Here is a 16597-nt window from a genome sequence, read left to right as displayed (position 1 = left end):
AAACACAAAACAGCAAAGGAATTTCTAAGGCTTTCCTTCACTGCAGACCCTTATCAGGCTCAGCTGCGAGTCAGTGCATGCCTTGTGCACAGCTGTTTTGCTCAGGAAGGGGTCAGCGGTCCCTTGGCTATAGGATAGACCCAAAGTAATGTGACTTGTTATTCCCAAGATAATTACAGTAAAATTGCACGCTACAAGCAATCTCAGCAGCCACGATGGGACAGTCATTCCATTTCCCCAGGCACTTGTCCATCTGCAAAACTGGTAGTGAAGCTGCTGCTGCACATATCCCTGCAGTTCGCCACTTGGGTTTTCTCCAATGGCACTTTGTTAGATACCACAGAAAAGTAACCAGTGACAAACCTCAGTGGCACTGAAGGTCTGGCTCAGGCCAAGCTCAGGCCACAGATGTCTGCTGGCAGTGCCACAGGCATGATCTCCAACCAATACACCTGTGTTGGCAAAAGCTCTTATGTAAATGCAAGTAAAGCAGCAAACCTGCACTTTGACTGAGAATAGTTTTAGTCTTTATTCCTGCATGGCCTGGGGTAAACTGCACTGGCTCATATCACCAACTATATCCAAACTCAGAAGCTTTCTCCTGTGGAGCAAACCTATATTGAGGAGTCCCCCCTCTCCCATATACTCCTCTGCCCAGATACTCCCTCCTCTCCAACTTCTGAGTTATGGAGTATGCAGACAGCAGCCTGACGTTCATGTAGTTGACAGAAGGAATGCTTTTCTCATGCTGACTTCTGTCTTTTGGGAGCTTTGCTTTAGTACAGCAAACATCTGACCTCCAGTTTAGGAAAATCAACCTTAGGAGTTTTTCTAAAAATAACTATCAGATAAATCTGCTTGCGGCCTTGGGGTTTTTTCTTTTTGCCTCTAGTATGCTGTCTCACATCCTGAGCTGTTAGTGCAAGTGCTGCTTTGACTGTTTAAAAATAGAGATGAGTCAGGAGATGAAAAACATTTAGCATTTAAGAAAAAGCAACACCTGTTATAGGTTACCCACAGACTGGCAAGCCAGGTCACCCGAAGGCACAGCCAAACTGGTGAGTTTCCCTGCAGGAATTGTGCTTACTCCATTGCTAAGAAATAATTATTAGAAGTTGTTATCATTAAGAAATTAATATTTTCTTTCATCAGTGACTTTGAAATACAATGAAAGATTCATGATAAAGCTTCTAAGCCAATGTTAATTATGGAAAATCCTGTAAGAAGAAAAGAATTTATACTAGCTGATGGTTTGCCCTCTGCCCCTATAATTACCTCATCCAGATGATGAGATGTAAGATAGAGCTCTGACAGTGTTTTCTGAAATTTGACACAATTTAGCAGTTTAAAGATTTTTTTCAAACTTGGGTATCACTAACAAGGTTCTAGTTCTCTTCCCCGTGCCTTTTCCTTGGTGATAATCGGGAGGATATATTTGGATTCACTTAAGAGCACAACCCTGCTGTTTACTAGGAGGCTTCTGCAGCATCTGGCACCAGCCCTGCTCACTGGCAGGGAGCAGACCTCAGGGTGGGAGGGGGAGTTCTGCTTTCTGTAAAGCTTCTCACTCATCCCAGGGATGCTGCTGTGGTGTCATGATGAAAAAATGTTGGCTTTGCTTTTGTTGGTCAATACTGAAAAATTATTCCTGACATTTCTGCTGTGTGTTTTGGAAGAAATCTGTTTAAGTCTTGGACTGTGTTTTTAATTGAAAAACAATGACATCCACCTAAAGTGCTTAGTTAAAATTTCATTTGTTTAATCTATTGGTTTGTTCAAGGAAATTTTAAAAAATTAGAGTAGTAAGTTTATCAAGCAGGCCTGTGTCTGGATTAAATTAAAATTGTCTTCCATTCAGTTACTCAAATACTTTCCTGATCACTCATTGACAATATTACATTTTCCCTTCTTCTTGTGGTTTCTCTTTCTTGCTTGTGGGTGGAACTCCAAGTCTTCCTCTGATAGAAGTTTGTGGCATTGATTTAGCTGGCCTTCACTAAGTGCACAGCACACAAGACAGTGGGATGTTGTAACTGTGCTATAAATGCATGGATATGGATATACTTAAGCATCAGAACACAATGTTCTACCTAATGTCACTTAATACCTGGATCTGGATAACTGGAACACAGGAACTGACAGTAGCTACTGTTCAGATACCATCATTGTTATTTTGCTCACATCAGGCTGCTGGAGGCCTGTAAGGGAGGCAGGGCAGGGCAGGAGCTCTTCTGAGCTCAAGTTAGGCCATGTAACCTGTGAGGGATGCCCAAGTTATTGGGAACTGCTAGCACCACTGAGTGGTCACCATCAAGGAAAGCAGTATTCATCCCTCACCTGCACTCAGGCTGGTGTGGGAGCAGAGAAGGGAGTGGGACAGGAACTCAGGACATACATCTGACTGGCGTTTCTGTAGATCCAGGACCTTATGTATTCCTCTGGGACCCTCTTGGGACCCTTCACATCTGATTTCTAGGAGTCTTTGGCTCTTAAAGGGAATATCCTGTTTGTCCTGGGTTAAAAAAAAAATTAGTCTGGGTGGAATTACCTAAGAATGATAGAAAAATTCTGGGACTGTGTTTCTCAAGAAATTGGGTAGAATCAGCTAGTTCCTTCTTCCAGTCTCAGGCTGTTTCATTTGTTCAAGTCTATTCAGGGTCTTTTGTGATAGTGGCAATATTGGATGAGTTTTGTGCTGAATTCATTATCAGTGCAGGTTAGGACTCATTAGAGCCTTGCTGTCAAACTGTAACTCAGAGAGGACTACACATCTGCCCCCTGCCTAATTCATTACTCCCATCAGGGTTAGGTGCCAAGATGCAAAGGTCTCCCAGCACAGCAGCAGCTGTGAGCATGCACAACAACAAACACTGAAGAATTCACTGGGAAAAGACCACAAGGCAAACAACAACTTGGAAATAAGCAACTATATTTTTTTCCCAAGACTGGCTTTATTATCGAATACTGTATGCTTTTGGGTTTTGTCATGCTTTTGTAAAATGGACATGGATATTTTCTAGTCATCTTCCAAAGTCAGCTTGCTGAGACAAAAGCAACATTAAAATTGATAGATTGTGGTGCGAATATATAAAAATCTCTTTTGGGGCCTTTTGCATTGTATATAGAATGCTTTGGGTGTTTAAGCTGATTCTGTAAAGCTAGTTTACCAAGAAACAACAATGAAATTACCATTTTGATCCAGCTGATTCTTTTCCTCAGCAATTATCAACTCTGTAGAAAGTCGGCCCCATTTGTGCTGCTCTTTGATTAAACTACTCTTGGGAAACTCAAGACTACTAGACTATTAAGCTAATAAAAGCTTATGACATTTGATTTTTATAGCTCGTAAAGATATTTGGAAATATTTGCTTTCTTTTTCCATTTATTTTGTCATTTTTGAAACCTTTGTGTTAAACTGAATGTCATAAATAGACTCAGCAGCCAGTAAATCCACTGGGCCTTCTGCATACTAGGAAAACATCTGCCTGTTCTGCTGTGCTCACAATGAGCTCCAGAGATTTCCCTCTCTCAGACAAAATGAGAAAATTAACTTCTTTGACAAGCTAAAATCACCCACTTAAATAATTCTCTTCCAATTATCTTTCCTCCTATTCCTACTTTATTCCAGCCTCTACCTGATTTTCCAGCTTGATCTAAGTACTCACTTGTTGCTGTGTTATGTTCAATATGAGTTTGAAGCTGCAGACCAGGATGCTGTCCTGGTGCCTGCCTGTGAATCACTTGTGAGACAGAACTGGATTTCCTGTTGTTTTTGCTGAAACTACTAAAATTGTGGGTTTCTGTTTCATAGAAGCTGTTTGGGGGAAGGGGGGAATTGCAGCATGTAGTGACAGGATGTCTCTTCCCCAGATTTACTCCAAATTAAATTTTAAAAATTGCAATTCATACGTTATTGTACAGATAAGCCTAGTAATAGCTTTTATGCTTTACTTTGGTTCTGAACAGACTACCTGGAAAAGAGCTTCCCCCCTTTTTGGGGGGAAGTTGGTTTTTCTTTTCATTATTGGAAAGGGAATTTTTTCTTGAACTGAGTTTTATTTATATGTATTTAATTTGGTTTCTTGAACTTTGAGTACGAGGTGAGCACAGGAAGTATCAGTTTTCTGGCTGTGAGGGTGGGTGGGTCACTGTTGGCAGCAGAGGCTTTTGAAAAGTTTCAGAAAATAAAGCTTTGACTGTTCAGAGCTATTTTAATGCCTTCAGTGTTCTTTACAGACTGGAAGTGATGAGTACATCAAGTTACAAGTGCAGATTTCTAAGAATGCTTGATACAAAATGATGTTGTTAACACTGGACTGCAAGAAGGTCTAAGAGTGGGTGCATTTTGGGAATCCTGCTTCAATAGCCATGAGAAACAAAAAAAGGAATTGATTCTTTTTTTAAACATAACCCTCTTATGAGTAGATTGTTGAGATAAAAGAGAAAAATTACTAATTGACGAATGAACTTGAAGGTGTATTGGGAGAAAAACTGCATCTAGGCTCAATGAAGATTTTTTATTAGTATTTAAGCATTCATTAAATAATTTTCGCTGACTAACATTATTTCAGCAATCAAGGAACAGAATATCCTTTAGTGCAGTTGAATAAACTCTGAAAGTCAATCCCTTGAACAGCTGAAGATGTCAAATAAATGTGTAATCATGCAATCAGATTGAATTCTGGTGCTGGTGAGCAAACAGCTCAAGGTTTTAAGAAGTATTGCTATTCACCACAAGCTTGTTTTTATGTGATACAGGCTGTGTTGCTAATCAGATGTGGTATGTTTCTGTCTTGCAGATTTACCACTGGACTATAGATTTACACGATTTTCCTCAAATAGTTCAGCAACTGCTGGGTACTACCCAAGCCCTCCAAGAGCACTGCTGCCAAATGAGAACTCAGTGATGATGAAATAGGTTCTCAGCTTTTTCCTTAGATAACCCTGTGACCCTTACTTAAACTGCTGTCAAATGCTAATTGCTGAAAATGCTGTGTGATGCTTCATAAAATAGAGTGATGGATTAAAGCAGACTCCTGTGTAGATTTGTGTTTCACTTGTTTCTCTAGTCCAGCTGGAACAGATGAGTGATGCATCCTTCTCTCTAAGTCTTCTGACCACCACTACCTTTCACAATGTGCTGTTGGCTTTTTCCATGCACTGCCCACAGCCTTCAGGAGAAATGTAATAGTAAAAGCTCATCCCAAGTTACACTCTGTATTTTTGAAGACATTTTAAGTACTCTCCCTCAGCCATATTTCAATTAACAGTTGCCTTTTGCAGCCCAGGTTATCACCATACACCAATCTTTTGCAGGCTCTGAGGAATTTATTCTCCCACTGTAACTATTCTTGGAGACAAAGAAAGACTGAGTCCCAGAGAGAAAGATCATCATACTCAAAGAGAGATTTCAATGGGATTTAGGCAACTAAATGCAGACTGATAATTCAGAAAGCCTTTATCATACTTTGTGTTCCTGAAAATGCCTGACCACTCTTCAGCCATAAGGTTCCCTAGATGCCTTTTCCTCCTTTAGTCTGCAATATCTCAAGCATCAGAGCTCTTCTGCAGAAGGAGGGAAACCTGCATACGGTTCCCTTCTCTGATGGAGTGGATTCAAACGTGCATTCTCCACCTCCCTGGGAAAACCTCCCAAGAGTAGGAAAGCTATAGCAAACAGCCATCTTTGCTAATTACAGCTTTAGCCAGGAGGGGAGCAAGACTCAAGGCATGAACTGAAAAGATGGGATTTTTACCTGCTTACTTAAACAAACAGGATCCTCTTCTCTGTGGATTTAGGTTCAAAGACCTGTTCTCCAGCGCTTAGGACAGGAAGAGCTCAGTAACTAACACAGGCTAGCAGATGCAAAAAGATGCCAAATATTTGTTTAGTCAGCAGTTTTGCCACACTAGGATGGTAGATTTTTGGATAAACTTCCCTCAAAATTTAAAGAACAATAAACAGAAACTTAATTTTCTTGTTTCCAAGGAAAAGAATTCACTTTGTTAGGCCTAGATAATTACCAGAATGGATTTAGCTTGTGTCACCACAGCTCACTCTGTATCTTTGTGGCTTCATGAGGCATAGTAAAATCTCCCTTAGAGCAAAAAGGGTAAAAGGTGCTTTTCTGTGTCAAGTTAAGGCTAAAGAGAAAAGCTGCTTCGATAGAAAAACAAGAAGATAAAGAAGAGACAGTGAAATGAAAACAGAGACACCACGAGAACAGGACAGAGACACAAGAAATTCCTTCTGATAATGAAAATTAGCAGCAAAAGTCACTGCGAAATTCATAGAAATGAATATGTATGAGCCTATTGTGAAATTGTATGCATATGCATTTGAAAAGGAGATAAAAAAGAAGACTGAAATTCGAAAAGGTGCGCATGCCCTTTTAAAGAGAGCAGTCTCTCTGTCTCTCTGGCCTGCGTCCAGCGCTAAATAAACATACCAGCCCTATAACTTAAAAAAGTTGTAGAGTTTTTTTTTTCTCTCCGCGCAACGTTTACCAGCTAAAATATTGTGTGTCAGAATCAAACACAAATACCATTCCACCTCATTTCAGAGATACTGGCCTCTGTCTGCATATTTTTTCCTGCCTTTACATGAAATGTTATTTTTACATTCTTGTGGACCCGTATACTTGCAAGTAATAAACAACATTTCCAAACTAGCATCAAGCATTGGTTTGTTGAAAGGGAAACATAAAACAAATGGGGACAAAATTGAGAAAAACTTCCTTTAAGACAAGGTGAATGAGGAATGAAAATGAAAGTGCCATTCCCCTCATAAAATACAGGCTGAAAATATTTTATTTAAGATTATAACAGTTAGCAAAAGTTGAGTTTATTTGGAAATCTTTTAATTAGCATCAATGTCTTCAGCAGCAAATCTGGCTCATGACAGTGCTATGACTTGTATTAAGGAGAAGTACCCAGATTAAAATCTCTGATTCCTGATTACAGCATCTTTGAAATTCTAGCCTGAATAAAGTAATCTTCTGCAAATAATTTCTAACTAATTTATGGTGCAAACCCATATTGTGTACCCTCACACTTCTGTTGTTATGAATTTGGAACTGATTTTTAAGTCCTTGGGTCATGGTGTCTCAGTGGAGAGCCAGTATTTTTTTAATGGAAAGGTGGCATATTCTAAGGACAGCCTGAACACAAAGCTCACCAGAAGAAATACATGTGCCCATCTTAGACAAAGGCTGTCACCAGCCATTTGCACTTGCTGCCAGAAGAACCTCACCTCATAGTAGCAGAGAAGGAAGAGGATAACAGAAAGCTGCTGTAAGCACGACTCCATGTGCCACTGTAGTCTGTGGCTGCAGGAAGACTTGGGGAAAATAACTGATGTGCTTGCCTGAAAAGTAGAGTTCCTCTTACTTAAAGACTCTTCTATTCAAGAATCTGTGAAAATTATACAGGTCTTATTACAAAGCAGAGATTGGAAGTGGAGGAATGAGCAGGCGGTTGGTGCTGTGGCAAGAGGAGAGCTGTTGGAAATGGTGTGAAGAACCAGGGAGAGGAAATGCACATGGCAGAAAGTTGGTAGAGAGCTCGCCATATTTAACATGTCATTGTAAAGACACCATCTTTACTTGATCCTTATTTCTGTCTCTCCTTTTTTTTTTTAATCCCTGGAAATCTCTGAAATTTCTTGGATTCTCTTGTGAGAGGCCATTGACAAAAAGATTGCCAAAGTGCCTGCTAAACTATCTTGAGCATCAGCAGGGAGACATAAAGTTGTAAAGTTTCCTTGAAATCACTGTGTCTGGTTAGACAGCCCTGAAAGCCGCAGTTTTGCTTAAAACCAGAGATGAATACTGAGTCTCCTTTGATGTCTGTTTTGGTATAAAGCACATATGTCTGGATTTTAAAATAAAGAGAATTTATTTCTGAAAAAAAAAAAATGTTCTCTGAATTTACCTTATAGCTGAGCAGCAAAATGAGAAAAGGGAGATAAGCTTGTCTCAAAGCAGTGCAGGGAAAGGTTTTGCTACAACCTTGAACAAAACAAAATTTGACCTGCTCAGCATAAGACATATAAAACAGCTAAAAACTTTAATAAATTAATACCTTTAATGCTGATAGAGAAGTAATCTTTGATGCACAGAAGAGCTCAGTACAGGTTTCCTGACTAGAGCTGCTTCATGGGAACTGAAGGCTTCTTCATCCCCAGTGAGAAGCTAAATAAACAAAGGCAGGCAGATTATCTGTGGTGACCACGAGGCACTGCTGGACACAGGATTTTCCTCTTCCCCAGGCTGATGGGGCTCTCCAGCTCACCTGAGCCCCAGATCTGTGGCAGTGCAGTAGCAATTCTTAAGGGAATTCCCAGGAAAATTTGTCTGATGACAGGCATCAGGAACCAGCATTCCCAAATCTAGTTTAAGTCTTTCCTTCTGTGGTCAAGTATGCATTAAATCATGCCAAGGTAAACAACAGCAGAGTGTAAGAATATGTTACTTAGCAGAGATGGCACCAGTGGGAAGGTGACATCTGAACTGCCCTTTTGCCACCACAGGGATCAAAAACACAGTAAGCATAAAACAGACTTTCGTACAAAAACATGATGTTTTACAGCACAGTTTCTCAGAAAGTCAGGTTTAGAAATAAAGCCACCTCTGTGCAAAAAGGTAGAAGAATCACATGCCTCACCACAGGGATCTGACAGGAAGATGTTGCTTTGGACTTCCCTGGGAAGGGAGCATGGCATGGGGAAGCCTGCTGCTCCTCAGCCTCACAGGAGCAAGACAGGTTTTACAGTACATTTAAGTGACTGACTTTTAAAACAAAATCTGCCTCCTTCTGTACATATGCCTGGAGGCAAATAGCATTTCAGCTGACTCATGGCATCAGATTTAGGGGGGAAAGCACATGGCTAAGCTACAGGAACCTTACCTCTGTGGAGAGTGCCAGCGTAATGGTATAATGGCTGAAATGGTGTAGCCACAGACATCTATTGTTAACAACTGGCCAGAAACCAGCCCTTCCAGCAAGCACATAGCTGATCCAGAACCCCCAGGGGAAAGGCTAAATTTCATTATAAATCCAGTTGCCTGTAATTTTGTTTTCTGCAATTCTAAGTGGAACATCAAACCCCCTTGGTGAGTCACAGGAAAGAAAAAAAAATTAAAAGAGGTTTTCTTTTGAAAGTTTTCGGTGCAAGAAACAAATCCTGTTTTTTGGTAAGCATTATAAATAGAAATGTTTAACTGGAAAACGGAGCCTGGACTAGGGCCAAAATAAGATGGAATCCAGGAAGTTAAGCAGACTCGGTGATTTCCAGCCCTAAAAGCCTGCTAGCATCTTTACAGGGCAAACTGGGGATTCCTGTCTACAGGACTAGTGCTGTGGCCAGCATGGCTGATCGTTTTCCTGAATATGGGACAAAGGTGTGAGGTAAATCTTTCCAGTATGAAGTGGGTACCCACGGCTGTTCTGTGGCAGCCATGGCAAGACCACAGAGGTTTCACAGCTGGCCAGACGTCACAGTTCACAGAAAGGCAAACATCTGAAGCAGCACATTTAACTCCTGTCCCGCTGCAGCTAAACTGATTTAATCAGAACTGTGCTAAAAATCCCTCATGCCTCCCACTCCCGCTGCCACAGTGCACACGTGGCTCTCTCACACATGGCCATAACGACTTTAAAGTGCTTGCACAGGGGTGAGAAACCATCACAGCCACTTCAAAATGATGTGATGGCTTCCAGCCCCTCTGCAAATTAGAGGGTGCGAGACACAAAATGGTAGCAGCACAACAGCAGCTCCAACAGCCCAGCCAGAGCAGATTCTCCAGCCAGAAAGGTATTTCTGCTTTCCACTAACTAGCTACAAGATTTTGAGTAAAAACACTTAAACACTCCATTTGATTCCACCTTAAAAGAAACTTACATTCCTTTTAAGAATGAAGAAAATCATAAACCACATTACACTGTATACAGAAAAAAAAAAAAGAAAAAAAAAGTGTTCTTGTTCAAAGTTTATTAGAGTGATATTTTCAGGGTGTATTTTAGGAAATAAGCCCATTAACTTTCAGTAGACCTTGTTCTATCACAACACTAAATGAACTCTAAAAATTGGGACTTTGTGTGCCTAATAAATTTATATTAAATTATTAATTTCTAAAGCCTCCACAATCTCTGAGGAATAAAAGTACAGGTGAATATAGCAATTATTTTCTTGCCTTGTCTCAAAATAATTCCTGAGAGTTTCAGTTTCTTACTATATCATCCCCTGTAACCTCAGCCCACAATGAAAAATTAAATGTGCACTCCTGGGTGCTAGGCAGCCTGTAAATTATATTAATCCAGAGAAAGATGCTATTGTAAATTCTGTGAAAACAAACAACATGTTATTAAATTAAGAGATTAAAAAAATCTTTATCTTATTCTGACAGAAGCCTCAAAAATGCATACTGGAGGGCTGCTGTTGAAGCAGCTGCAGCAGTGTTGGAGATGCCAGCAGCGAACTTCTTCTATCCCTCTTTTCTCCCTCAAAGCTGCCCGGAAAATGTATACACATGAACAGTCATCAGTTAAAGGGTAGGATGCCATGACATGGGAACTCAGAGACTAAGGGAATGAGGGAATTATCTGCATTTCATAGGAGGTGTGGAGTTTTAGCTCCATTAAAAAACCTAAGCACTTATAGGCAGTAAGCAGGGAAATCTCTAGACCAGTAATAGACAGGTGATGGAAAATGGAGTGTAGATCAAGGGCAAAAAGGCTGAGGGTCAGCATGAACTGACAATAATAGTTCAACAGGGCAATATATGGCTAGAGGGTATCAGGGAAAGGAGTTCACAGATATCTCAGAAAATAATAATTACCAAAATGTATCTGTTGTGTGGGATTTTCCTCTTTCCTCTAATCTTTCCCCTGTTATTGTGCAGGACTTGGAGATACCTGGTACATTACTGATATTAATCCATACACAAAATGAGGGGGGAAAAAAGTAACCTGAATATGATTACATAAATTTAAGAAAATATATTTAATCTCATCCTTGAGTCTTGGATGCAGTAAATAGAACACAGTAAATCAGAGGGAGAAGATTACAAAGAGAAATGGAGAATCAGCAACAAGCTCAAATACAGTCTCTGAGACAAACCTTTTTCATGCATATAAGGAAGAGGAGAGAGACATGGGACTATGAAACTCTAGAACTGGGGTGGGGATAAGTAAGCAACTTGTAAAAATTTTCATGAATTCCAGCAGTTGTTTCGTTGTCTACTTGGCTTTCCGCATACCAAGTGACTCCATAAAATTGGTGGATTCTAGCCTTAAAAATTCATTTCACTGAAAACAGCATTCTACAAGTGCTGGGGCATATTTGGCATCCAGAGAGGGAGGTTGTGGCAGTCAGCTGTAAGAGAACACTGATGAAGTCTGGCTTTGGAAGGTTCCTCTTGCTATGAGCATTAACAGTTTGTGCTCCCAGGGGATGATGCTTGGCTTATAACATCAAAGAAATTTGGAAGGAAAGAAGTTGACACTCATCATACATGTTGAGAAAGGTGACTTATTTGAAAACACAAAGTAACGACCAATTCAAATAAAGAAGAAGCCACACACTGCTGGAGAGGTGCCACTCTGCAACCTGTTTTGGTCATCAGTACAGAAAACAAGAGATATGTGCTGAAGAGTGAGCAGGCCAGTTAGGCAGATGGACAGCTGCTAGAAGAAGACAAACTCTGTTGACATCTACAGCAATGTAAAAGCAGTAATGTGGATTCTGCTGTTTAAAGGAACAGAACAGATGAGGGAAGTAATTTTTTATTGGATCAAGGTATTTCTTGGCATTTCCCATTTAAGTGCCTATGTACCTGCTTTATGGTTACTATCTTCCTCATGCATCTCAGAACTATAATCTGTCTCCACTCACCAACGTTTTACCTCTGATCACTGATGCTGCAGCTTCCCATTCCTTAAGAAATCTGCAGGATTTTTTTTTTCATCAGACTTCCTCTCTGTTGGCCTCAGGCTAAACCAGGCTGAACACATGGTGAGAGCAAGAAAGAGGGAAAGAAAGGAAATGTAAAGCAGAGAAAGATGTCCCATTTACATACAAAGAAGAGCTGTTTAGGAAACATCTAGTGTTTTCCCCTTCCAGCTACCCTACTGATAGTTTGGCTGCCACGAAGTAGAAGAGTAAAAGGCTGCATCGGTGGGAAAGTGTTTCCAGTCTGTAGATGTAGAAGCTGATGAAAGATTTTCCTGGGAGAGAAGCTGCTTTGTGCCACACTGAATGTGCCCCAACCAGACAGGTATTCTGATGAGCTGAGATTAGATTTCCAAATTTCCAAAATTTGATGGAAATAAGCACTAAGAATCAGATTTTTTCTGATTCTTAAGGCTGATTTCAGGCAACTTCTTTTCATCCTAGCTTTGGAGCTGTGACTATTTCTGTCCATTGCCTGCAGAGAGCCAGAACCCCAAATGTCCAAATTGAAAGAATCATGCAACAGCCTCATAAACTTTAAGGATGTAGCAGGAACAACCAAGCTGGGACACTGTCTGGTCCACACCCTGGCTGGAAAATAGGAGATAGCCAATATTCTCCCATATAAGGGATAAGATTGGAAAATTAAAGCTGCCTTCATGTGGCTCTAATAAAGTCCAAGGAGAAGAGTTGGGCAGAGCATCTCAGATCAAGAAGGGCACAGTGAGCAATATGCAAGTATCCAGATTTACAGTTCTTTAGGTCAGCTACAAGAAGAGACTGGCTTAGTGCTCTTGTCCTACAGGTTTCATCTCACAGCACTAAGATCAGAAATTATCACAGCTGGACACAAAAGTCAAAGAAAACACAAGGGTTATGGTCATAACCAAATGAATTGTTTTGAAGAATTACTGAAAGAATCTGGAGAATTTTTTGTTTCTCTCTGTTTTTATTCAAAGAGTTTTGTCACTTAATGGCAATTGTAGAATCGTTTCTTACATGGAAATTAGAGACCAAACAGATCACATAGAGAACACAGGGTCTTTAGTGAAAGGCAGGTGCCTAAAACAATACAAAATCCCAAACCAAAATAAACAAAATCAATCAAACAAGAAAAATAAGACAAAAGAAGCCCCAAGCACACAGAGGAAAATTCAAAGAAGAAAAAAATGCTATTGCATAGACTGGGCAGGAAGAAAGAAAAGGATGGCCAAAGCTGCATATGTGGAACAGCTAGAATGACATACAGCTTCCCTCTCTAGGCTAACATCTTCAGTCAGCAAGGAAGAGAAACAAATTCCAAACATCCAAAGTCCAAAAAGTGAGAATCAAAGGCAAGTGTATGAAGCATCAGCAGACACTTGGTGTCTGGCCCAGAATGAGCCCTACATCACTTGCTCCTTGTGGTCCTACTGCCTTCCTTTTTCCCTATCCTACTAAAGTGACTGAGTTTGTTTCCTCTTCGCATCCTCATGGTCCAGCTTGCCAATGCAGCAGGAAGGTAAAGTGTGTTTCCCTCCCCTGCAAGCCAGATAACTGCTGGGCTTTCTTGGAAGCTTTTCCTTCTCAAAGAAGAAAGGATAAATATTACAAAGACATTGCTGCTCACAGTGTGTCTGATGCCACAGAAATTTTCAAGACATGCACTGTACTTAGGTGTACAGTGATTTCTCTGAGTGTGACCTAAAAAATTTGCCATTGTTGGAAAAGAGCATATTTCCCGCATATGTTTGGCTCAGCCACACAGACACCAGACATTGCATGTAATGTGGCTTGCCATAAAGACCAAGGAAGAATAATGAGCATGTGATGTAGGAGTAGAACAGTGTCTGACCTGAACAGTTTTCAAACAACTTCCATGAAACATACTCTGCACAACTGGCCAAGTCAATGGTCTTAGCTCTGGTAGGTAAATTTAGCTCCTTTCCTAAATCCATTCTGGAGCAATGCCACCCAAAAGGTCAGGTTGCTGTACGTTTCAGTGTCACATGATGCAATTTAGGGAAATGACAGCTACAAAAACTATTAACCTCAGTGGGACTTTTCCAATAAAATAAAATTAAATTTTAAAATAATGGGGAAAAAAAGGAACAAATAAACTAGGGGTTTCATACTTTAAAGGAGAAAGAGAGTGAGAGATTTCATGGGCAGAAGCACCAGAGGAATGGAAAATATATGATGGTATGTTACTGAGTCAGTAATTTAAACCTACTTTATGCTTGGTGGCAAGAACAGATAGCCTAGGGACATGATTCATCACATCCTAATGAAGACATCTAAAACAGGTCAGATGAATTCTGCTGTAAAAGAATTTATTTTTCTCTGCAGTGTTATAAACAGAGTCTAACGTGACTAGATCAGAGGTAGTTCCCAGTCCAGTATAGAACAAAAGTGCATGACACGTTCAGAGGTTAGATGGATCCCACCCAAAGTTGCTGCTCCAAATTGACATTGTTTCATTGTTTAATTGTTTTCTTCTTGCTGTCAGCGCTGAATTCACTGGCATGCAGCAAGGCCAGCAAACCACTGAGAGAAACTCAACTTCAGCAAGAGGAGCTATACCCATGGCTAAAGAAGTGAAGGGCAGAAGAAGATCAAAGGCAATCTGTGATCTTGCCTGTGCAAGTAGCATTTTGAACATAATCACACAAAACAGGACGTTGACAGGTCATCTGGTCCACCCTTTGCTCTGAGGCAATATTCATCAGACTTTCTAGCTCTGAACTGTTCTTGTCAAACATATGTCCAACCTGCACTTAAAAAGCCTCCAGGTGCTGTTCGCTTCTCCTTACAAATACTTTTTTTTAAATACTACCTAGCCTAAATTTCTCTTACTGCATTTTACATGCTGTTTTCAGAGGATGAGGATAAGAGATTATTATCTTCTTTTTAGCAGCTTTTACATAGCTGAAGGCAATCTTCCTCCAGCTTCTATTCCTGAGGCTAATTTTTTCAGTCTTTCACTGTACTTGACGCCTGCTAAAGCTGGGGACATTTTAATTTCAAAATTACCAGTGGCAATGCTGAAATTAATCTAGTGTGGACAGATCTTGCCTCTCTTAGATACTGCTGAATCATCCTATAAACCTTAATTTATCTATTTAGCCTGACAAGCACTCAGATACTGGGAAGTACAACAAGCCCTGTTTTACACAAGGGCACATGAGGCAGAGGGGATTTGTGGCTCTCCATCCCTTTGGTATCTCCACCATGTTCTAACTGCACACCAGGGCAAGATCCAAGCAGCACATCCAGTCTCATTCCTTAGGAGGCAGGAAGCCAAGATCCCATGCTGTGAGGGAGCCATGGTCTGCTTTGCCTGGGCATTTGCGATCACAGCGCAGCGCAGGGCAGCTTTTCTACAATACAGAGGGATCCATGCACAGACCAAGGGCAAGATTGCAAAAGCCATCCAGACATTGTGCTTTTCAGAATTGTAAGGGCTAATTCCATTTAACTAGAGTCAGGTACTGAATATATTTACATACCTAATGATGCAGACATGTGACGAGTACTTAAACACCTTCCTCCTGATCACTTTAGGCACCCTGGTAATTTTAAAAATTCCAGTAGAATCAACCTATCCACATCTGGTCTGACTGTGAGGTCTGCAGCTCTTCACATGTTATTTGTATCACAGCCTCAATATTTTACAACTCTACTATCAATTCAGTGGATCCTAATACCATTCAAATAGGTGTTCAGAAAGATATCTTCTAATGATTAATCTAGTGTTTGCATGACTGCAACTGAAGCACTTCATGCTTTAGGCATGTCATTACTGGTAAAAAAGCAAGGCTTCATTCCAGGTTCTGGCATTGCTCTTGGAGTTTGCAGCAACAATGTGTGGATCCCTACTCTTTAGGGCTGAGATTGTCAATAGATATTGCTGAGAAATACACCAGGAATGGAAGGGTGAAGGGAAATGTATAGTTTCTGATTTTATCTAGCTTCCACAAGTTTATTTGTCCTGATATGACAGAAGGAAATCACACTTTAAACCACAATGAATCTATTTAAAACCATCCTCAGAAAATACAGATTTTGCATTTTAGAACAGGAAACTGAGCACTTATGAGCCTGCTGACTGATTCAGCAACATCACTAAACACATTACTAAAATGAGGAATATGCTTTATGAGACATAACCTTCAGGTAATTGGAGACCGTCCTGATCTATCACATGTAACTATTTTTATTTTCATTACGTAGTTGATAAAATATGCTCAGCTTTCAAAACTCAACCAGCATTCAGAATTCTTCACTTCGAACTTTGTCTTGGCTATAGTGACTAAGAAGGAAAAAACAATGTTCCAAAGGATCATTTATTTAATCCTCTTTCATATTACTTTCTGAAATATCTTCAATTGTGTGGCTGTGAAAAATGTCCGAATGGCTGACTTGAACAGTCACGGCGTTTCACTTTTATTTTTTTCTTCTTTTACATGGGAAACGTTAATGTAAGCAGCCACACCATACTTAAAAGAGCAGATTGACAAATCGGGTTTTTGTTTCTTTGCTGGCTTGAGAGGACTTTTGGGTGGGAGGTCTTATTCCTGTCATGCAGCATGGTGACAGCACCAGGGATGGACAACGAATATGAATGGGACACCCGGGATGCTGTCACCTCCACAGCCACCCTGCCCG

At 40.4% G+C, this 16597-nt stretch overlaps 1 protein-coding gene across 1 annotated transcript in view; it reads left to right on the top strand.

Moving 5' to 3' along the window:
- The window catches only part of NT5DC1 (5'-nucleotidase domain containing 1), a 126255-nt gene extending 121212 nt beyond the window's left edge, over positions 1–5043 (top strand). The window contains exon 12 of the mRNA XM_030944955.1: positions 4800–5043. Within this exon, the coding sequence (XP_030800815.1) occupies positions 4800–4918 (119 nt within the window). The 3' untranslated portion in view covers positions 4919–5043. The remainder of the gene's footprint in view (positions 1–4799) is intronic.
- Positions 5044–16597: the final 11554 nt, after the last annotated feature.

Source organism: Camarhynchus parvulus, chromosome 3 (assembly GCF_901933205.1).
Source record: "Camarhynchus parvulus chromosome 3, STF_HiC, whole genome shotgun sequence".
Lineage (NCBI taxonomy): Eukaryota > Metazoa > Chordata > Aves > Passeriformes > Thraupidae > Camarhynchus > Camarhynchus parvulus.
The sequence above is the reverse complement of the archived record's forward strand: the minus strand, read 5'-3'. Positions and strand labels throughout refer to the sequence as shown.